At 41.5% G+C, this 24,408-nt stretch overlaps 1 protein-coding gene across 11 annotated transcripts in view; it reads right to left on the reverse strand.

Annotated features, from left to right (window-relative positions):
• The window catches only part of KIF1B (kinesin family member 1B), a 150,054-nt gene that overhangs the window by 71,782 nt on the left and 53,864 nt on the right, over window positions 1-24,408 (reverse strand). For 3 of the 11 annotated variants that reach the window (XM_073316476.1, XM_073316475.1, XM_073316469.1), the window contains exons 9-19: window positions 24,280-24,345; window positions 23,373-23,390; window positions 19,684-19,759; window positions 19,293-19,371; window positions 18,577-18,719; window positions 17,039-17,080; window positions 14,424-14,635; window positions 10,362-10,441; window positions 8,805-8,880; window positions 2,284-2,363; window positions 1,215-1,321 (exon numbers count right to left, since the gene is read on the reverse strand). In XM_073316476.1, coding sequence (XP_073172577.1) covers window positions 1,215-1,321; window positions 2,284-2,363; window positions 8,805-8,880; window positions 10,362-10,441; window positions 14,424-14,635; window positions 17,039-17,080; window positions 18,577-18,719; window positions 19,293-19,371; window positions 19,684-19,759; window positions 23,373-23,390; window positions 24,280-24,345 — 979 coding nt within the window. The remainder of the gene's footprint in view (window positions 1-1,214; window positions 1,322-2,283; window positions 2,364-8,804; window positions 8,881-10,361; window positions 10,442-14,423; window positions 14,636-17,038; window positions 17,081-18,576; window positions 18,720-19,292; window positions 19,372-19,683; window positions 19,760-23,372; window positions 23,391-24,279; window positions 24,346-24,408) is intronic. The other 8 variants (XM_073316479.1, XM_073316474.1, XM_073316480.1 and 5 more) reach the window with 5 other exon arrangements.

Genomic DNA, 24,408 nt, shown 5'->3' on the forward strand with positions numbered 1-24,408 from the left:
AGTGGGAGAGGTTATTCTTTGATATTACATCCTGGTTAGGAATGGATAGCAGCACATGACAAAGTGGTGATTCAGCCAGTATTTCTGACCACCCAGGTAGTACAGGTATCCATCTAACTCATTTGCTAGGGTTGTTTTGTTTTTTCTCCTCATTTTTTCATGGTGTAATAACTGTGCTGTCATACTGGATATTTGCACTGCCTAAACCTTGGTCAGTCACACAGACGCCTTGTTATAAGGTTTAAATAATGAACTTAGTACATTTCACACATCAGCCCTTTGATTTCTTTGTAATGGATTTCAGCACTGTAATTATTGTAGGCAGATGTGACAGGCATTATGGGCCTGATCCTGAGACGTACTAAGCACACACTGTTCCTACTGAAATAACTGGGAGTCACAGGGGCTCAGCATCTCATTATTAGATTATATCTGCCTCAGTAACACCACAGGCAGCTAGAGGGAACATTGGCTAAGACTCCAGAGTTGTAGCAAGTAAAAATTAAATACTTCTATAGCAATAACTAAATAACCCCTTATAAACACTAAATCCTCAATATCCAAGATAAGCAAGTATTATCCCTGTATTATAGGTGAGAAAACTAAAGCTGAGGGGTAAGTGATTTGTCTCAGGCCACTGAGGGATTCAGTTAAAGCCAGGATTAAAAAACTCGGGTATTCCTGAACTCCCACTGTTATCCTCTGACTACCCCAATCATGGATTCAGTTCCACTTTTCAAGAGGCAACCCGGACACCCAGAGCAGAACAAAAGGAAACACCATTTATAGCTTCATCCAAAGAAGAATTGTCTAAACTGTACTACTGACTCCACCTGGTCAGAGCACAAAGGATCAAGACTGGATATAAATGGTAGCACTCCTGCTTTGGGCCAGCATCTGAGCCAAAGGATGCAGTACAAAAATGTAAAATCTTAGTACTGCATTATTATAGTTATAGCTTTATCTCCAATAACTAAGTCTCATCAAACCCACAAAAAAAATAACTTCACTTATCTGATGCACAAGGGCTATTCAGATCCCATCTAGCCTCTCAGCTCTTCTCCCCTCCACACTTCGAACACACATTTCGGACCACAGCTGCTAGTACACAGATCAGTTTTTTGAAAGACCCAAAAACTATCCAATGCTGAAGACCACTTTCATGGAGAAAATAGCGCTTACTCCATATGTAGGAATTATAAGTGCCATCTCACCATCACCATTGTGGTTCCTTTCACTTCGGAAGAGACAGTGTTCCTCTTTAATGTGAGCCCCACTCAGCACAATGTCTTGTCGCCGCTCGGCATCTGCCTGTCCAACCCTGCACCCAATAGAAAGCATTTCAGTCACAACTCAAACATTGTCTACTTTATAGCCCATACAGCAGATACATTTCTCTGGCTATTGTGGGAATAAAATACTACAGACTATTATCCCTTACCTTTTAAGGGCTGAGAAAATGCATCCCTGTGCCAGCAGGATATTATGCTTAACATTGGCTTTTGAATGGTTCACCAGATGATGCACACTTTTTTGGGGGTGGGGAGGCAAGGTGTGGAGGGGCACTGTGCAGGGAAGAGGATCTATATAATGGCATACTTTAGTTCTGTATTACTCTGCATCTGTTGCAGGACGACTGTGCCCACCTAGCAGCTGAACACTGCTCTGTGTTCTAGAGAAAGATCAACCCCTCCTTCTCCTCTTCCCCCAGCTCTCCTGCCAATACACTATGGAAAAAAATGCCTTCTGGACTCCAAATCCAGCAACTAAATTTAACCCTGCACACATGAACAAGGACTGATGTTAAGTGTGTGTCTACACTGCTATTCAAGAAAATAACATACCTGGGTTTGGGTGATGTGCTTACAAAGGGGGAAAGTGGGAAAAACAAGAATGGAGAACTATTTTCAGTTTAACTTAAAGTGACACTAGAAATCTAACCAGCTTTACAGAGCTGAGCAGTTTTGAGTACTCCACTTACCCAAGTCCCCCAGCCATTTTATGCAGTTTTACTATAAATTACACTGTCCTATATTTTCAAAGCAGTTTCTCTTTCTTGTTGCTCTGTGAAAGACCCAGTGGAAAACATCTAGGGAAGCTGAGTGACAATACACTGTACTATTAAAGTATAAACTAAACAAAACATATTTCTCTACTCTGTAATTGATGGTAATCTTAGGTGTTATTTGCAACAGCAGGTAAACCAGTTCAACAGAGAAGAGTAATTTAAACTGATGTGCCTTTAACAAGAAGTCTCTTAAGTGTAGTAGAGCCAAATCTCACCTAGTGATGCCATCTTTGATATAGTAAAGCAGACATTCTGACATGAGTGGATCTTCATTGAGGTTCACAAGATGAGGTGTCTGAAACAAAATACAGAACATGTTAATTGAGAGTGGAGTACCTTCAACGGCTCTGCCTGCTGTGGAGACTGTAAAGGAACCCAACCGCTTCATCACATACATCAGTGAAACTCCAGATTTATCCAAAAAACCCTGCATTTGTAAATGAAATGCAAACTTTTTCACACAGGCAGAGACCCATCTCAGGACAGGGGACAAGTATCAGCCAGTAGAATCACAGCTCCAGTTGGCTGATGTTCTAGGTAAAGAATGCAGGGAAGAAAATATTTTATACTGAAGAATTATGGATTCCCTGTCTCAGTAAGTTTTGATAAAGGTGAGAGGAAGGGAAAGTTCAACAGCAGCATTCTTCCATATGCTTTGGTGTGAAAATCTAGACTGTTGTGGAACTTGGAGGTTTTTTTTTTGTTTTGTTTTTGTTTTAATATAAAGAACAGACCCTCCTTATACTCCATCTCCAGAGCTTGTAAACCTGGAAAGGATATCTAAACTACTGACACTTCCTCATACAAGCAGCTAAGAATCTCTTCACCTACAGTGCTACTCAACTTAGTCTCTACAATTATTAAACCAACCTTCTTTGGTGAAAACACCCCACTGGAATCAGCAAACAAGTCACATGGCCTTGGTGTGAAAATCTGGCCAATGAGATAGCAGCAAATGACAGTTTAAAGAACACAAAAGAAGGGTAAGAAACAAGAGTCAACCACACAGCAAAGAATCAGATCAAAGGACAATGAAAATATTAACAAGCCAGTTTCTTTTAACCTACAACTATCAATAAGCAGATCTGTTTGGATCATTCCCTTAAGAATGTCTAGCTCCATCAGCTTGTAGTAACTCTAAAAGGAGTTTACTTGTTAGATGTGTAGTAGCATTCAATTCATGGAAGCTCAAAGGATATTTACATATGAGACAAGACAGCTGAGCTGGTGCATGCTGTCTGAGAGACAAAGCAATAACTTTCACCTAGAAATTAAAGTATACTATTTACATAGCACCCGTGCACTAGCAATGGGAACTAAAGCCCCTCCAATGTTTGCTCCCACATGTCAGCCCACGGGACAGGCCTTGTCAAATTAAAACTGCTCCCATTCGCCACCATTGAGAAAAGTATTCTGCAGCACAAACAAGGCCTTCATATTGTCCGTGGTGAAGTGTGGACTGAGCACCGTGTCTGAAACTAATCATGTTTGGCTCACTCTTTGCACCAAATGGGATTACAGACTACAGATTCAGTCAAACCATTTTAGAGAAAAAAATCCTTTGATGTCTAAGAAAGTTAAAAAATGCTCAGGCAGCTATATCATCCAACCATAAACGGTCCCTGGGCTTCAAAATTTTGGGGGAGTTAGCTGAACAAATATGGGAGGTCAGTTCAGTGCAGACAGTGACCTTCTTGAAGACATGTAAATACCCACGTACCAATTTACTAATTCACTTTGAATGGGGGTTATTTATGAAATGATAAATGGAAATAAAGGTGAAGTGTAATGACAGCACTTCCTATTAAATAAATATTCATACACTGAAAAAGTTTTACTGCACTCAGAAATCCAGGATTTCTTTATGACAGAATAAATGATCGGAGTACACATTAGGGTGAAATCTGCATAGTCATGCAAAGAAAGAAATACAAAGTTGGCAGGATGTATTATTTTTGTTTTATAGTACCTTACATGTTAGAATTATTTGTATAAATTTTTCATAAAGGAGATACTCTTTTTGCTTCTGTTTTCTAGATTTTAGATCTAAACAATTCTAACCTATTGACACTTCCTGCTACAGGCAGCTAGAGAGCTCAGTTTAGAACTTCACAAAAATCTAAACTGATTAAAACAAACCTTCTTTGGCAAAAATGTCCCATTGGAATCAAACAAGTCCTGTGGCCTTGGTGTGAAAATCTAGCCAAGGCAAGGCACCATGCGGGTTAGAGAATAAAGTTAAGGAAAGTCAATAGGAGAGCAGAGAGGCTGAGCATCAACACACAAAAAAAAAACACATACCAACCAGCAACAGATCAGAGAGGAGCAAGTGAGATAATTCGGGAATAGGTCTGTACAATTTATGAATTGTACGTGAGATTATGAAGAGAGAGACCGAGAGAGAGTGTGTGTGTGGGGGGCAAGCTGCAAACTCCATTTTGAATGTGCAGTCTTTTGCCCTCTCTATGGCTTGTTTGCCTTCATGTGGCAAATCTTCTAAATCGGGGTTCTCAATTATGGGGGGAGGTCACAAGCCATCAGCCCCAAACCATGCTTCGCCTCCAGTATTTATAATAGTGTTAAATATAAAAAAAAGTGTTTTTAATTTATGGGGGGGGGGGTCGCACTCAGAGGTTTGCTGTGTGAAAGGGGTCACCAATGCAACCGTTTGAGAACCACTGTTCTAAATAGTTCTCGGGTTTGTGGGACTTTCCCCACTTTGACCTACAAATCCCTTTGTCCAACTTGAAGTAGCTCTAGTCCCACAATGCTGGCAGGACTCAGCTCCCTGCTCTAAGTGTTGCAATCTTGCCTCTGGTACATAACACTGCTCTGGGTTGGCCCAGCCGGCCTAAAGGGGCAGCTGCGGGACTCAATTTGAATGAGTGCCACCCTGCCTGCCTGCCTTCCTGGACCCAGATCGTTCTCCAAGGGCGCTTTAAGGAAGGGAGAGATAGGAAGGGAGAGATAGAAAGTGAGGGATATCATGGCTTCAAATGTTTTTTGTTTTGTATGATCTGTATCTCCTGTGCTTTACATGACTAAGGATAAGAGCACAAAAGCGTTAGACTGAGCAAAAAGCCTACATGGGTATTGACTGCTTCACAACTACTGCATGCCACAGAGAATTTAAATGTAACCAGAAGTGTCATACCTTTATGGTGGAGTTCTGGGGGAGAGGGGAGTTTAAACACCACAGAATCTAAAGAGTCAGCACTGGGGGTTAGGTGGCTGGACACTGGGTTCCAACAGGTGGCGGAGGTGCCAGATAGAAAGTCTGAGCCCTGAGATTGTGGCTAGAGACCCCAAAATTGGGGCAGTAGCTGGACTCGGTTCAGCCTCCGGTCCTCTATGCTTTGGATTCCCCTCCCAGCAGTCCTAGTGGGTGTTCAGACTGAAGTGACTCCTCTCACCAGAAACCCATAATGGAATAGTCTAGCTCAGAAGGGAGCCTCTGTGGCCCAATGACAGAGTTAGAGGGGGCACAGATAAATAAAACAGAACTCTTCCTCATCCCAAAAAAGATAAAGATAACCAAAGACAACAAGAGAAGATATGCCACACACTGCATTACCGCTGCTCAGTGAGCAAAAGGAAGGCATTTAGAGTTGTAGAAGAGTTAGAAACTGCTTCTGTAATCTACTGAAAGAAGCCAAATCCTACATGAAGGCTCAGCTACTACAAATAGCATTAAGGGATTAACACCGTATGGACATTTAGAAAAAAGTGCCCCGTGGTTTAGACGTGTGTATTTTGGTGCACTGCTTCAAACAGGCAGTCCTCGGACTTATGACACAATTTGTTCCTGAAAATTGTGTCGTGAGTCGAAGCGTCATAACTCGGAACCACAATCCACTCCATTGCGGGACCAAGCGTTGGAAAGTCAAAACCGATTGTCAGAAGTTGAATCAGGGTGTCAATTCAGAAACATCAAAAGTGCCATTTGTCGTAAGTCAAACATGGTAAAGTCGAGGACTGCCTGTACTAGTTTTTAATGAAAGTCAAACTGCCCTGTCACTGGGTAACCCTAAATCAGGGCACTTTGTAATCCAGAAAATTTGGCAATTTGAAAGATGTTTGGTACTGGTAAAATGGGCAATTCGACCATCTTGAAGTCCACTGTTTTTCTGCACAATAGATATGCCCATCAACATCCGTGCAAGCATTCCACGCCCAGTGTTCCTCATTGATCTAGAAGGATCTCCCCTGCTCCCACCCCTCCTGGGTTGATAGTATAGTTCAGTTTCCACAGCTCATTTCAAACAGTACCCTGCCACCAAGAGAACAAATTGTGGAGATGGTTATGTTTGTGATGTGGATACCTTTCCATTCAGGAACTAGACAGACAATTCATTTTATGTCGTTTGATTTGTAAAAGCTGATACAGATACTATGGAAGTACTCCATACTACAGAGATGGCACCAATACGAACGATCATAGATTCATACTAGTGACTCAGAAATAAAAAGCTTTATAAAACATTCTAGTTTTCTATCTAGAGCGCTAATACTTCCGCAGCTACAGCTACCAATTACCACAGGAAGAACTATAAAAACTAATCTAAGTGGGTAGTAAGGAACAGGAGCAGAGGGAACTAGTAACAGATCAGTGGTTTAATGGGCTTATTTTCTCTAGTACATGTTTCCACAGGTAGAACTTGCTAACTTCTATTGAAGCAACTACACATCCCTAATAGCTTTCATAAACAAACCTGGTCAGCTGAAAATGCATCAAAAGAGTCATTAAACAGAGCTGATGGCCTCTCAGGGAAAATCTACATGGTGATACAATCCACAACGTGAGAGAAGAGAAAAAACTCAAGGAAATGTGTCATGAGAATCAAGAAACATTATGAACCTTAGATGCTTTGGTAGTAAGTTACAAAAGACAAACCAAAAACCATTTGTAAGTGAAATATGTTCATTTAAACACATCAGGAAAAACAACAGCTATCCTTTCAGCTAAAGGCAAATCAATAAATCTCCCTCCTGGGCTTCTGTGCAAAGTCTTCAGAAGGGTCCTAGTTAACACAGCAACACTGGGGGTTCTCAAATTTATTATTTTATTATGCACTTAGGTAATGATGCCCAGGTCTCAATCTAAAAGTGAGGCTAAGGTTTGTTTTGAGGGGGTAGAAAGGTCTTGTTTCAGATCTTGTAACTAATAATTACTGTTTACACTGCATGGATAACTCCTCCCACAGCTCCCTCTTCCCATGCAGAAGTTCAGGTGGCATTAGATTTATCACACTTCCATAGTTGTGCCTCTTTAGTTCCACTTAAATGTTAGTGAAAGGTGACTGATATGGACTAAAGGAACACTGCACCCTCCCACCCACCCCCATGCCTATAAATGCTCAGTGACAAATTAATGGAAGTTTTATAAAGAAAATGGAACCAGAACATCTTGGGATGTGATTTAATGGCAGCATTACTAAGCAACAGTTGTTGCAGGAAGGGGTATTGGCAAGCTAGTTAGTAGCACATCTGAGTCAATACTGAATCAGTGGCCTAGCACAGAGCAAGAGATACTGCTCTCAGAAGTGTTCTCTTTCTAAAGGAACATTAGATCTCTCAGCCGCTCTTGGACATTATAGTCTTACAGTACTTCTCATACTGCTCCAGTTTCTTTTCTAAATTGAGGCTAGCATGTATAATACATTCTGCCTACCCTAATAATCAGCAGAAGGCACTGTGGACATAATTCTTTACTTTGCCTCCTAAGAGCACTAACTCCTGTGTAGTGTTGCTGGTGTCAAGTGATAGTTTTCACTTCTTAGGTGAGTGTATTTCAGCAGTGCGGGAGGAAATCCCTGCATACAGAGTACTGAGGTCCTTCAAGACTGAAGAGTTGCAGAAATTTAAAGTAGTATAAATCATGAAAGGTAGCTTTTACCAACAACTGATGGTTATCCAAAAACTCTCTGTGAAAGGTATCCATGACTTGGGGGCCAAAGACCACTAGAGTGTCTCTGTAGCTTACAAAGAAACCAGCCTCCACATCAGGGGTGGGCAAACTACGGACCGTGGGCCACATCTGGCCCATCAAGCCATTTAATCTGGCCCTCAGCTCCTGCTCTATGTGACTTGGGGCTTGCCCCGCTCTGCGCGGCTCCCAGGAAGGAGCCGGCATGACCCCCCTCCAGCTGCTATATAGTACACAGAGGTATGGCCAGGTGGCTCTGCGCACTGCCCCTGCCTGCACCCCCAGCCAGAACACTCTCTCTCTCACACACACACACACACACACACACACACCCCGCCCTCTGAACCCATTGGTCCCAGCCCAGAGCATCCTCCTGCACTCCAAACCCCTCATCCCCAGCCCCACCCCAGAGCCCACGCCCTCCAGCTGGAGCCCTCACATCCCTCCCCTGTACCCCAACCCTCTGCCCCAGCCCCGATCCCCCTGAACCTCTCGGTCCCAGTGTGGAGCTCCCTCCTACACCCCAAACCTCTCACCCCCACCCCAACCCAACCTGGAGCCCCTTCCCACACCCTGAACTCCTCATTTCTGGCCCCATCCCAGAGCCTGCACCCTCAGCCAGAGCCCTCACCCCCTCCCGCATCCCTCCCAATTTCGTGGGCACTCATGGCCTGCCATACAGTTTCCATAACCCAACATGGCCCTCAGGCCAAAAAGTTGGCCCACTCCTGCTCTATGTGAATGGTGGTCCCACCTGGCTGACCAGCCTCTTCCAGAATTGACTCAACATTTATCATCAATATTCTGTACCTTTTTAGGGGAGAAGACTCCCAGTGTTCCTCCATCTTCCCGAATGGCAACTCCCATCTCGGCCAGCAAGGCTTCCCTACAAAGAGAGGAAAGCAAGAAGTGATGGAGGTGCTTTGTAGCCCAACTGGTGCAAATCTGATCCAAATGAAAGTTTCAACTTACCAGTCATTGTTAGGGCCCTTCCAAATTCACGAGTCATGGACTGTGAAATCTGGTCTCCCCCATGAAATCTGGTCTTTTGTGTACTTTTACCCTATAGTATACAGATTTCACGGGGGAGATCAGTGTTTCTCCAACTGGGGGTCCTGACCTACAAGGGGGTCGCAGGTGAGTTGGACAGGGGGTGGAGGAGAGAGATAGGGAGAGAGAGATATATCTCTATATATCTGGGCCAGGCGCCCAGCTCTGAAGGCAGCGCGGCTGGACAGCAGCAGCAGCTGCAAGCAACAGCACAGAAGTAAGGGTGGCAATATCATACCCTGCCATCTTTACTTCTGCACTGCTGCTGGTAGCAGCTCTGCCTTCAGAGTTGGGCTCCCAGCCAGCAGCTGCTGCTCTCCAGCTGCCCAGCTTTGAAGGCAGCACTCCCACCAGCAGCAGCGCAGAAGTAAGGATGGCAATACCACAGCACCCCTACAATAACCTTGTAACCCACCACCACCACCCTTTTGGGTCAGGACCTCTACAGTTACAACCATGAAATTTCAGACCTAAATATCTGAAATCATGAAATTTATTATTTTTTAAATCCTACGACTGTTAAATTGATCAAAATGGACTGTGAATTTGGTAGGGCTCTAGTCATTGTATAATGTACTGTGCTACCAACAAGTCCGCATCCTGACTGGCCACCAGCCAAGGGTGGTATCTTACATATGCAACAGGATTAACTCCTATCTTTTAGCTCCATAACACAGAGAGCTGCAGAACTGAAGAAGCAGAACTTATGTAGGTCTGACACTTCAGTTTAGGGCAGGCAAAGATACATCACAAGAGTGAGCAGCTTTTACAATATTTATTCCACAAATCTGCCTATCCCTCCGGAAAAAGCTAAGATCTGTTCTAAATGGCAACATTTATTCATGGTAAACAAGTATGTAAGCTAGACAAGTTACAAAAGCTTGAGTTTATTTTTCTGGTTCATTCTATAACTAGTCTACTCCCTCCACTAGATTAAATCACCCTAAAAATTCAAAGACAGTTAAGATGCTAATGACCAATCCTCTTTTCTGTGCCGTCCTGGATTGAAACCCCAGAAGGCTGATGCAGCAACTCTAGCTGCTGCTTCAGTCCCACCCTTACCCAACAGGAGTATCTTCCATGACAATTCTAAGCAGTGTCCTTGAGGTATGGTATTGAAATACTGCTTCTGTCCATATTACCCACTCACCTGCCATAGTGGAATACAAAGAGCAGATGGCATGCCACCAAGAAGTGTGCTAGCTGATTCAATACTTTGGTTTTCTAGGGCAAGTTCAGCTTGACTATACTCTCTTCTTCTTCCCTCCTTCCCCTCCCTCACCCCCGAGGACATCCACAGCATTTCTTGCTCCTGACCTCTCCATCCTAATGGCCTCAGTCTTCCGCAGCTTCTCCTCCCATGTCTCATTCAGCTCTGCAATGATCTTCTCTGATTCCTGTGTAAAACCCCAGTATAGAATTAACAGACTGAAGGGGAATGATATGAAGCCCCCTGATTTAACACCACATCTCAAAAAACCAGGGCTAAACAAGTATTTCAGACCTAAATGTGATCTGAATTATTAGGACCCAAATGCTCAAGTGCTAATTTTAAGCCTCATTATCAATGCAAAGTTATTAAACGAAGTATCTCTGGGCAACCCAGACTCCTCCTACAATACCCATTTCTGCAAGAACCTACAATAACTAAGAACCTCTACATTTGAAGTCTATTGTTATTCCCAAAGCTCAATACATTCGTACTGGCCAGGGCCTGACCAGCCTAGTGATTAGCTACAAAAAACCCTACAAACAGCTCCAATTCTGAGACACTGGGCTATAAGCGTGCAGAAGATTATATGGTCAAGACATAATGGGTGCTGTTTAAGTCTCCAGGAAAGGAATCTTGCTAGACAAAGCAAGAACAGCTCCTGTCTGCTGAGAATTTTTTGCCTGTAGCAGTCTCGATATCATAATAGCTAGTAAGTCTCGGATTTTAGTATCTCGTCCTATAAATTAGTTTGTAATGCATTCTGGAGCCTTCTGGATGAAAATTGTTATATAAATGGGTGTCATAACATTTGTCATTTGTTCTTGCATATTCCTAGAGCTATATGTATAGAACTTGAGTGCCGAAGACAATACACAACAGGGTGTGGTTAAGGATGCCACATACCCAAAAATCAGCTTCATCATAATGGACAAGGTGACAAGTCAAATGCCTTCAGCATATGATACATATCAGGCTGTGTGGTTTGTACTTGCTGCACTTAGGAAGGGGCTATTTTTACCAGTTTCACCTTGGAATCTGCTCTGCATTCTCAGGCAGTCAGATTGACATACTAGTCCAAGCTATTCCATAATAAACTTCAGCCCTTAACCTACACTTTCTCAGCAAAGCTACATTCAAGGACAAATGTGCAAATAAGCAAAGAGCATATTTCAAATGTATTGTGAAAAGCTGGCTGCAAAAGGCTGTGGCCAACTGTTTACCAAAAGTAGCCTTTTGTGGGCTTGCACCAACCACATTGCTGTGCAACAGGCTGAACCACTGATGGTGGTGGAGGTGATGAGAAAATTAGGAAGCTTATTAGCCTCCCCTTTCCTATTTTTTAATCACCCTCCATGCTCCTCTAGCAATGTAATCCTTCAGGAATGCAGCTCCCTCTCTCCCTGCGTGCGTGTGCACACACGCATGCACACACTCATTATGGAAATATTAGAGAACACATCTGAAAGCTACAGCATAGAAGACTGAAAATTTATCTAAAAGCAGGATTAAAAATGAACAGGTCTGCCCCAGAGGAATTCTCTCCATTCATAAAAGAAAAAGCAGAGTTAAAGCATTTATGCTTCAGTGGACTGCACTGCTGCATTAGGAAAAAAGAAAAGGAGGACTTGTGGCACCTTAGAGACTAACCAATTTATTAGAGCATAAGCTTTCGTGAGCTACAGCTCACTTCTTCAGATGCATATCGTGGAAACTGCAGCAGGCTTTATATATACACAGAGAATATGAAACAATACCTATTCCCACCCCACTGTCCTGCTGGTAATAGCTTATCTAAGATTTAAAAAATAAAAGATTTAAATAAATAAAAATAATCTTATTTTTAAGATTTAGATAAGCTATTACCAGCAGGACAGTGGGGTGGGAATAGGTATTGTTTCATATTCTCTGTGTATATATAAAGCCTGCTGCAGTTTCCACGATATGCATCTGAAGAAGTGAGCTGTAGCTCACGAAAGCTTATGCTCTAATAAATTGGTTAGTCTCTAAGGTGCCACAAGTCCTCCTTTTCTTTTTGCGAATACGGACTAACACGGCTGTTACTCTGAAATGCTGCATTAGGGACACACAGGAATGAATGCAAAAAGTCATACAGAGACTCTTCTCCCCTGAATAAAGCTGGAGGAAGGGAAAAATCTCTCTCAATTCAGCCTAAAGTTGTATTAAAAGAACACCTTTTAAATCATAAAACATCTTCAAGGACTCTGAGCCCTTGTACAGGGACAAATATTCAGATCAAAAGCTTATCATAATATATGCAGGCCAACATTAAAGTGATCCTTGGCTACTGTCACCATTAAAGCCAAGTACAGGCAACATAACCCTCATACCATAGACACTCCCTATGAGGGAGGCATGGCAATTAAAACTGAATTCCCTCAGCCCCATAAATTATCACTTCCTAAATCACCTTCCAGACTTCATTCCATTTTTGACACCCCCCGCCCCCAAAATGGGCATCCATTTCAAGGAATTCTGAGGGCCTGCTGTCCTTAGTCCAGCCCTTCTACCAAAATCAATGGGCTAGCGCTCTCAGAGAAAGTTTGGGATAAGAGCTCCAGCAGCACTGGGCAATAGGTTGTCAAGTCTCCAAGAATTTTAGTAAATGAGGCTGTGAGCATCAAGCTGAATGGGGGCTCAATTCTCTCTCGCTCTGGTACTGAGGACTGAGCAGGATATTAGTAGCTCCCCATCCCCACAATAATCAGTATGATTCAGTGTGGCATTTACTACCACTGTAAGAGGGTTTCATCACCATCTTACAAACCTGAAGCTGTCAGCATTTTTTCCCAAGAAGCTTTTCACAGGGGCCTTTTCAATAGCTACAGCATTTACAAAGCTTTAGCACAAGAGACCATTTCTTTTCTCTAGACAGAGATAAAGGGGAATGTTTCTTCCCCTCTCCACTCCATCCAATGTTTTGAATTGAGAAACAGTTATTTCTCTACTCTCTGAAGCAGCTTAAGACTAAAGAATAATGTATGACAATGGAGCAAAGCGGAAGATATCAAAAATCTCACCCAAACAGGGAAATCACATCTCTGTAAGAAAATCCCCAACTCATTTTACAGGCACACCTCCCCCCTCCCCATTTATCCTTTCTTCCAGAAAAGCTAGTCTGCCCAAATCCCACAGGGAAGCAAAAATAAAAGGTATCCACAAGTTTAATTCTGTTTCCATTTGTTTTTGGCTCTAAAACCCCTCAATACTTGTAGTTATTAAGTTGTCAAATTGTGTTGCCCTTCCCATTGGTGTTTTACAAGGAGAAGTTGCCTTGAATATTGATGGGAAAGGAAAAAGACTTTTCCCTGGCAGCCTCACTCAGATTTCAAACCACCTTATGAGTGTTGTTTTTTTTTAATCTGGTGTATAGACGTCATTCAGTGACTGGGTGTCAAGGGACTGCAGAGACAGCGCCATTATCTCCATGGCAACAGCAGGTTTCTATTGGAAGGAGGATGTGCATGTATTCCAGCCCATCCAAACCCCCTCCCACCAGGCAGTGTCTCATGGAAAAGACATGAGAATGCAGCACTCACATTCAACATAGCCAGCTTCCCCCACTCACTCACCCATGAGGGCTTGGAGCTTTGGTAAAAATGAAAGAAACCCTTCACTGTAATGCACTTTTGATGCTGTTCAATTCACACACATTTAGGACAAGGCTTCTATTGTCTGGATAAGGCAAGCTATTCTGTGTGCTTCACATTTTAATCTGTGGGGGTAGGGTGAAGACAACAGTGACAGGGTTATGCTGTTCTTTTTTTAGTTTGGGTACATTTAGGTTTTTTTAAAAGCTCATTGCATTGGCCGGTTCAGGGAGATGCTGAACAGGTCTCCCAAAACTCCCATAGGCTACTCTGCTATTCAGTCCTCTGCTGTTACCACATAAGATTGTCAGCAAGTGTGCACTTGGATTATACAGTTGGTTCTTGCCAAGTTTATTTCATTGTGGCTAAAGGCAAAATCAAGCCCAGATCTTCATGAATGAAAAGCTTATACATGAACCCACTCCCCAACTTGTTCAACCCAGCTGCACTTTCTGGGGTGCAAGGTCAGAAATAGAAAGGCACAGGTTATGTTTTCATAGGAAGACAGCTTCCCAGGCAGCTAAAATTACATTCTGCTCAGTCAGCAATGGTACATACCTTCAAACGTTCAATGGCTTCCTCTCCTCCAGGTGTAGACATGATCCTCTCCTGTATACTGGACACAGATGTTAAGCCCACCTGACTATTGAGAGAGCAGGAAGATGGAGATGCACTGAGGGACCCCATGGAGGCTGTGGAAAAATTGCCAGGGCGTTGATTCTCGGAGGCTAGCAAGTACCTATGTTTATTGTTCTGAAAATCTTTCAGATCTGGGAGACAGACAGAAGGGAAGGCAGAAAGGAAGAGACAAGGAGCAGAGAAAAGGGAAAAAGGAAGACAGGAAGGAAACACTAGTGTAAGAGGAAAGCATTTAAGCTGCAACACAGACAAGATTAATAGTTTTAGATGGCAGTTCTGAAACAAATCCTTTAAAACAAATATCCCTGAGATATAAAAAGTTCCATTCAGTCCTTGAGAACTGTAAACAAGAACTCGAGTGTAAACTAATGTTACCAGTAAACTCCTGCCAAAACAAAGTCAAACAGTCAACAAGACACTGTAAACCAGAAGGATCCCCCTGATCTAGGTAACAGCTGTGCCCTGCCCTATTCCTATGATACCTTCAGCCTTCTAACAACAACTGGGCATTGTCACAGTGATGAGCAATGTGGGGCTGAAGGCTGGCAACAGAGACGGCCAGTTATCAGGAAGTGTACTACTGGGCCAAAAAGTCTAAGCCGCTAAATTCAATCAAATTCATACCTAAGGAATCTGAAAGGAAAACAGTAATAAAAATCATGATTTGCTGAATCAGTCTCCAAAAGGTAATATTCCTGCTGAGATGCTACACAGAGCACAAGAGTAACTATAACTGCCTGTAGGTCAAGATCCCTAATGACAGGGTGCTATAACCACCTATCCAGTCCTTGACAGGGTGAGTGATAGGAGCATGGGCTCATGTTTATACCATCACGTATCATAACCTGTTGTGGAAAAAAGAATCCACAATAGAGAATAGGTTACCCTTTTGCTCAGATACCTGTGCAAAAGGCTTGAAGAGGCGGCACTTTTAAGTCTCTTGATCAGGACTTAGAATGCACACAGGGAAGCATTTCAAGAGATGCCTGAAGTTTGAGGCAGCTCCTATAGTCTAAATACTGAAAACCCAGGAGGCCTGAAGATGTCTATGAAAGTGGAAGATACAGGTCATTTGTGTACCTTTCCTTCCATTAAAAGTTATCCAGAGACCTTCTACTCTGATCTGAATCCACGCCAAATACAGCTCACAAAAACCTTCACTCACGTGTCAAAAACTGCTAACATGCAGATGTTAGACAATTAAGTAGCTCAGGCCTCACTGAGCCCCCTCACTCCTTCTCTCTTCCCACCCAGAACTATCCTGCCGACGACATAAACCTTCTGTCCTATTTCACACCAATTTAGCCTGTAGTTAGTAGTTGCTTCAACTCAGTTTGAAAACCGCCATCTGCAGATATAGGAAGCGGAAAAATACAGAAGAGGGAGAGCCGCCAGGTAGAGGCAAGCAGGTAGGACAGAGCAGGAAGGATTGGGTCTTGAAAGGCCAGTGGGCACATGCACTCCCAAGGGACAAAGGAGGTAGCATTTGCAATCACTTTGGCTGTTGCAGAGTCCATACAGAACCTATCCCTCAACATCATGCACATTTTTCTGGGTGATGCTGCAGCTGCTCACGGAGATGACAGATTTTTAGGCAACAAGCTTTAAGCAGCACCAAAAAAGGAAGGCCAGACTGAGTCTTTACACCACCAGTATCTGAGTTCAGGAAATTTCAGACAGATCTCTTCCATTCAGTATTGTTTTGGGGTGAGCAAGGGCTTTTGAAAAGGGCATAAGCAAGGTCCAAAACAAAAAGTCTGCTTGAGACTTGCCTCCCCCATTCACAGAAGCAAGACATTTCTCTGAAGGTGGATTATAAAGGAAGTACATTCCCTTTCATAGAAATAGTTGGTGAGGTCAGAAAGAAAAAGTGCTGTTTTACTGAATGTTATTCTCTGAGCCTACTACCTAATCTTTATCAGTTTCCTCACATTAAGATTCCTTCCTCCAGAGGAAAACAAATCTCTGTTCTAGACAGCAGCTATGCTGATACCAAAGACAAATAAGAGTTCAAACAAAGAGATTGCTATCAGCACAGAGCACCCAACACCACACATGTGCAGAGGCTATCAAAGAAACATTCTCTCGGAGGAAATTGTTATGGTTTCATTTTACTTTAGTTTAAATAATCAATTCTCAAATATAAAATATTAAAACACATTCTGGGTAAGAAAATATGTCCAGGGGGAAGGGAACCGGTTTAACTTATGAACTTGAAAAAAATATTCTAAAAGTTCAAATCAGAACCATGATTTGTAACAAAAAAAATAGGTTGAAGTATTTCCATCCTCAGTCTCCCCAAAACAAGGAAGCAATAGACATATTAAAGAGTGGTTTCAACTTTGTGCTTTTACCAAAGGATGGCTCAGTAAGGAAGATGGAGATGGATTTCATTTTCAGGAAATCTTAGATTCTGCAATAACTGCTCTGTCTGGGATTTCCCTGTGAGGAATGCTGGCATGCAAAGCTCAGTTAAAAGCTGGCCCAGCAGAAGCAGATTAGCAAGTAGAGCTATAGAACCACACAATACACACATTTGCCTCCACTTCCAGAGTAATCATCTCCCATTGGATCAACTGAAGGGAAGCAAGAGGGAAATACAAGAAGGATCAAACTTCAGGATCAACAGTGACACAGGAAGGGAAGAGAATACTTGGCATTTGAAAAAACAAAAACAGTTTTCAATTTCACATCAAAATTTTTGTTTTGATTTGTTCCAATACAGTAGAAAGTTCTGTTTTTGAACCTAAAACAAAGACTGCATCAAATGTGAACACTTCTGAATTTGAGCTGAGTTTTTTTCCTTAATCCATTCTCTTGAACAAATAACGACAGAAGATACATACAAGTTACACACTTCACATTGCCTGTGATTAAATCAGGGTCTTCCCTTCACAGGAAAATAAGCACCGAAAGTCAGAGAAACAAATGCAACATTCACTCTTTAAATATATTTTCATAGAGATTTTTCTACTATGAACTAAAGGAAAAAACCAGTTTGCCAGAAAAATTAACACTCATCTTAACGGCAGCTCCTGTAAAAGGAATTAAGTCACAGCCCAAATTCTCAAAGAATTTAGCATGGAAGATTTTAACTTGTTTTCTGTGTTGGAGGTGAAGGTCAGAAAAACAGCTGCTACTCTGAAACCTGTCTTTTGTCTTAGTATCCTGAGACGTGGTATTAGCATTGGCAAAGCTAGGGAAATGACAGCACATAACGTGCAAGCTCCCACTATAAGTTCTTCCAACATTCCTCAAAATTTTGCCCTTCAAGAAGCTATTATTCCAATTGCAGAGCAAATTATGTGGTGGTTTTGTCTTACAGTGGTTAACTATCATCCTCCTTGGGACTAAACAGTATCTGAACTAAAGGTAACAAGACGGGAGTTATTCTTAAAAAAAGGGATAGGGAAGAGGTTCTCAAACTGGAGGTTGCAAGCTTATTACATAGGGGGCGGGAGGGGTCACGAGCTGCCACCCTCCACCCCAGCGCTTTGCCTCCAGCATTTATAATGGTATTAAATATGTTAAAAAGTGTTTTTAATGTATGGGGGGGGTCTCACTCAGAGGCTTGCTTTGTGAAAGGGGTCACCGATACAAAAGTCTGAGAACCCCTGGTTTCTGTCCCCCTTATGAAGTTTTTTCCCTTTGTCACAGCTACCATCGTTTTCACAGAGAATGGGCCAACGTCTTTCAGAGCCCACCCAAGGCTGCTCCTTAATCAGGAAGGGTCATCACCACTGATTAGTGCAAAAGGGATTTCACAACCCCATCTCTTCAGCATCCTCAAGCTTTTCTTTGCAAGCAAGAGATAGAGGAGCAGAGTTTGAATCTGATGTAGCAGTAACATAAAAAGGTACTAGGACTTGTTATTTACAGAAGGGGATAGAGATGACTCACCAAAGCAAAGTGAAAAATTAAATTAAATTGTGAAGTACTGAAATTTAATGGCTACACCCTCTTCCCACACAAGCCCAGCTTTCTCCAGTTCCAGGGCCTTGGTAATTTGTTTATTTCCTGCAGCAGAGCACAGCGCCATGATGGAAAGGCCTGGACTGCTTAATCCACTTACTATCAATAATATCTCCTAGCCCTTGGGCACGCAGGAGATCCTTGAGCCTCGTCACCTCCTCCTTCAGCTCACGCACCAGCTTGGCATTGGGGTCCTCGTTGATAACAGCATTGCATTTGATCTGCTTTGCACGATCTGCATATCTGGAAGCAGCCAAAAGACATACGTGTTTGGTTTTACATGGGACATATGCATCACTCTCTACAGTCCTATACAAGGCCCTGCCTTTTTTTCAGGCTCCAACAATATACTGAATCAAGCAGCTCTACCTCAGAAGTGTGTAGAGTAAGGAGCAGGGGCCACACTGAAAGATTTTAAGCTCCAGCTACTCCTTAAAACTTCAGTGGAGTCTAGGTACTCAAATATTTTTGAAAAAATCAGGCCTAGGACTTACCAGTGAAGCCATTTTAAACTGGGTTCTCTTCATGCATAAGATTATTTCTCTTTTGCACCATTAGACAGAAATTTCATCCTCATCTATAAGTACAGATAACTTGGAACTGGTCAAACTGAACTTACCTGATTAAGTGAAGCAACTACACCCTCTGCCACAGGATTGGGGTTCACTTTAGAATGATGGATTTTACAGTACACAGTGTAGTCCCCTGGAATGCTCTCAGTTTTGCCTAACGCATATTTCACAATAGGAAGGATGTGCACCTAGATACCTTAGCTGAAAGCCAAACATTTCCACTCCAGATGAGAGGCTAAAGTACCTTAAAGTGCTCAACGTTTCATCATAGTTGATATCTGCCGGACTCAGAGCAGCAACCATGGCAGTTCTGGAGTTTCCACCTGTAATGCACAAGCAAGGTCCTAAATGAAGCTGCACTGGCACCTTGTAATAAGTATATTCTTGAGTGTCAGTATTTCCCAGCCTAAACAATATCCATATTACAGAGTGTTCAACAAAATTACACAAAGCAGTAATTACACAAAGAGTAAACCCAGAAACAGCTGTAACAATAACAGTATGACTTAAAAACAGATACTTCCATATTTAATACCAATATCATACAACGGATTGAGGCAGAAAATGGCTATGAAACACACAAAAATGGAGGGAAAAATTCCCCTTGAATATTGGCATAGTCAGAATAGTCATACCTAGATTTTCCCGAAGTAGCCACGTTAGCACAGAATCCCTGTATGGAATAAAGTCTGTCTTCTTCTTTTTTTTACTCTACAAAAAAGACGACACACTTATTACTGAGTAGTAGTATCTGGAAAATGAAAAATTGAGTTTAGGCAAAAGGTAGAAATCATAATTGAACAGATCTCTTAGATGCTTTAATCTTTCAAGAAGATGGAAAAGTATATGCAGTTTATTGTAGGAAGTTGAATGCAATTAGAACAAGGTTGGAAGAAGAAGTGGAACTTAATCTGTCGCAGGCTGCAAATTGCTGATTAGACTAAGAATCTGGGGTGATCATGTCAATGTCTGGCAGCAGTTGAAGGGGGCTGCTATGCACACAAGAGAATCAGAGCACACATCAGAAGAGAAAATTATTAAGATGCTGGACAACAGGGCTGGTAAAGCCATATATCAGATTCCATACACAATATTACAGGAGGGATACCGTACTGACCTTTGCAAAAAGGTATATAAACAGACTATGAAGATGATAAAGGAACTTTAGGGTCAGAGAAAGGAGAGGTTGGGGAAATGTAATTAGAAGAGTAGCTCAAGAGGGAAAATGAGAAATGAAAGAGCTATAAACTCTAAAGGGATAGAAGACAGAGGATGCTACATAGGGTGACCAGATGTCCCAATGTTATCAGGACCATTCAGATGTTAGGGGCTTTGCCTTATATACACAAGTACACCTCCACCCCCCATACCACCCCCAAAAAAAGAGTGTCTTGATTTTTCACATTTGCTATCTGGTCATCCTAACGCTATGAGCCAAACAAAGGACTAGAAAATTGAACACTACCAACAGCATCATCATAAACTGAACCACACACAACTGTAAATGTAGTTCCTCCATTTCCTTACTTTTGATATTTCTGCCCAACTACTTTACTTTCTCCGATTTTTATTTGAGTATAAGCTTTCGTGAGCTACAGCTCTTTTCATCAGATGCATGCAGTGGAAAATACAGTGGGGAGATTTTATTTACACAGAGAACATGAAACAATGGGTGTTACCATACACACTGTAACTAGAGTGATCAGGTATTGGTGCCACAAGTACTCCTTTTCTTTTTGCGGATACAGACTAACATGGCTGCTACTCTGAAACCTGTCAAGTAAGGTGAGCTATTACCAGCAGGAGAGGGGAAAAAAACCTTTTGTAGTGATAATCAAGGTGGGCCATTTCCAGCAGTTGACAAGAGCATCTGAGGAACAGTGGGGGGGGGGGAAAAACAAACATGGGGAAATAGTTTTCCTTTGTGTAATGACACATCCACTCCCAGTCTTTATTCAAACCTAAATAAACGGTGTTCGGTTTGCAAATTAATTTCAATTCAGCAGTCTCTCATTGGAGTCTGTTTTCGAAAGTTTTTTGTTGAAGAATTGCCACTTGTAGGTCTGTAATCGAGTGACCAGAGAGATTGAAGTGTTCTCTGACTGGTTTTTGAATGTTATAATTCTGATGGACACAAATCAGAGGTCAAGAATATATCTGTGTATATAAAATCTCCCCACTGTATTTTCCACTGCATGCTTCCGATGAAGTGAGCTGTAGCTCACAAAAGCTTATGCTCAAATATATTTGTTAGTCTCTAAGGTGCCACAAGTACTCCTTTTCTTTTGGCGGATACAGACTAACACGGCTGCTATTCTGTAATCTCTCTGGTTTTGTTTCAGAGTAACAGCCGTGTTAGTCTGTATTCGCAAAAAGAAAAGGAGTACTTGTGGCACCTTAGAGACTAACCAATTTATTTGAGCATGAGCTTTCGTGAGCTAAAGCTCATGCTCAAATAAATTGGTTAGTCTCTAAGGTGCCACAAGTACTCCTTTTCTGGTTTTGTTATTTCCTTCATTCATAAATTGCAATATAAGTGCTTTGGCTGCATTATCCGTCCTCCACCAGAGACAGAGCAGGCCACAAATAGTGATCCATCTAGGCAGTGTTTTCAAACGCTACTTTTTAAAATCAAATTTGAAGTACAATCAGAAACTAACTGGAAAGCATAAGATAAATATTTATATAAATGGACAGGTGAAGGAACTAAACAGGATAAACAGCCCTGCTTCCACATAGAAACATTACTGACTTTTAGATCATTAACAAAAATTCCACGTAACCTGTACTTGGACACAGAACTAAAGTTTCCTTTGGATGTTAAATGCCATTGCAATTAACACTCCATGAGCCAGGATAAATATTTTATTTGTTGCAATTTTAACCTCTCCTGACAGTCTCACAGTGGGAATGCAAAGGATAATGAGCCCACGTCTTACTCAGAATACTCCTTAAAGGAAGAGTTATTATACAGTGGTTAAATTCTCCAGCACTAGTATCAGGATTTTTAAATTTAGATAATAATAAATCTTAATACACAAGAAAAAGGCTCTCAAGCTAAAACTCACTTTCTCTTTCAGGTTGTAGGGCTTTATGCTTTCTGGAAAGCCAGAGAAGCAATTTGGAAAAGACAGGGCTGGAGGGACACAGATAGAAGGACATTTAATAAGCGACTCAGGAAAATGCAAAGATTATTAGGAAACATGAGGATAACGGAGAGGTCAAAAAGGACACTAAGACTGAGCCAATGAAATTAGAAACAAAAGGTGTTTTGTTTTATTGTTTGATTTTTAAGTAGCCTTGTACCTGGCTACAGGTTAGCAGGATTTGGGGACTGTTCAAACAAAAAACACAAGCTCACAATGCAGATAGCTCCCCAAGTCTTCAAGCATTCTGTCAATCAAAATCTTCATAAAAGGTTATAAGAAGGATTCCTTTGTGGGCAAGCAACAGACTTCCCTACAAATTCCACTGTAAATATTTTCCATCCCCACCCTTCTTAGCTCCCCAACTTGATTTTGATATATGAGCAGCAATTAGGGGTCACCCATGAAAGAGCTCTGCAGAACAGGGTACTTTGTCATCTGCTGACATGTGCAAGACAGCAGGGAGGGAGATTAGCATATATATACCTAATTGCAAGTACTGCCAAAAGTTTAATTCTACAAGACACTAATACAAGATTTGATTGTGCAATAGTAGTTTTGAATAGATGTTATGTAAAAGTCACCTTACTAACACTCAAAAGGTAATGATTACTACACAAAAGGAGTGAGTACCAGCCTTATAAAAAAAATTTTCCCCTACTTGCCTCAGGTGAGTAACCTTTTGATGGACAAGAAAAATGAGTAAAAACTGCATATCAAGGCTTGTAATTTTCCATGGCAATTTTATTAGGTTAGCATAAACAGCAACTTGTGAGGCATCCTTTGGTGTGAAGGAAAGAAGTCTGGGAGATCACATGTAGTAAGCAAAGACATTAAGATATTAAGTATTCCTAAGAAAAATGTCACCCACAAATCAGGAGCAGGGATGTGCTATAAAATTTTACTTATTCTTAAACATTCATAACACCTGCATTTTTCTCTTTCTTCCCCAACTCTAAAAAAACATTTTTATTTTGAGTTTTAGTACTGATATTCCTCATTACTTCATGGTCACGCCAATAAGCCTCTTCACTAAGTAAAGTTCAGTCTACAACTCAAATCAATTTGTCTTGAAAGCTCTTGACAGATCCCTGCTCTTGGTTTCCTAGGTGAAGCACATCTGGCTCTACATCACTCTACTAGGACTTAACATTCATGGTTACTCAGCCCCACCATACCTTATTGGTGCAGTTATCCTAAAGTTGAAAGCATTAAAGGAAGAGGAAGGAAGAACACAAGATGAGTGTCTGAACAAGACAGAATAGACCATTCAAATTGTTAGGCTGGAGGATATGCATTGAATATTGCTTTTCTGAAGAACCAAATGAATGAGAATTGAATCTCCCAGAAAACATTTAAATTAATTAGAAAGCACTTAAGTCCAGACAGACTGTCCCAAAGGTTAAATCTTCTGTAACTTAAGTGCACAGCAGCAGGTTTTCCCAACATGCTGTTCCATTGCAACTGCAATGGAAGAAGTAAAAAGAAAACATTTTTATACTATATTGTGATTATCTGTTTAGATTATAGGATACTTTCCTGCAGTTTAGACATCAGGATAAAAATTTCAGTTTTACAGTAGAATAACCCAGAGACCAAATGACTGCATACGACCCCTTATCATTCAAATCAAGGAAACTCTTAACGGGATGTATAAAGTTGTTCTTTTAATTAAAAAAAATTTTTTTTCTTCTTCTTTTTTAAAAAAAATAAAATCACAAAATTCAGTATGTAAACATGTACTCTGTTTGCTTTATTTCTTACAAATTTTATGCAAAAGCCTACAAACATTTGTACTTCAAGGTTTCTTCCCGGCTAAGTAAATCAATGCTCCTGTCTTACTGTGAGCAACTGTTCTGCACTAGAACCTATGAGATTAGTAGATATTAACAACCTTGCATGTAACTATCAAAAAATAAATAAATAAAATAAAAAGGCTCAGCTAGGCCAAATACTGAGGTTAGCAAAGTAGATGGAAGGGCCTTGCTGGACTATAGGGTCTCTTGCAGTTCCAGATTACCACCAAGCACTGAAAGGTTTGTAAAGACGACAACTTCCTCTAGATAGATGCAATACTGTACTTACCACCTCTGCCAAGGCTGAAATTACTTTGCCCAGTGTTGTGAGAGACTTGTTGATATTTGCTCCTTCCTGGAAAGACAATCATTTGATGTGGTGATTCACACTACTCAAACAGGAACTCTGGTCCAGACT

This window comes from Lepidochelys kempii, chromosome 18 (genome assembly GCF_965140265.1).
Source record: "Lepidochelys kempii isolate rLepKem1 chromosome 18, rLepKem1.hap2, whole genome shotgun sequence".
Lineage (NCBI taxonomy): Eukaryota > Metazoa > Chordata > Testudines > Cheloniidae > Lepidochelys > Lepidochelys kempii.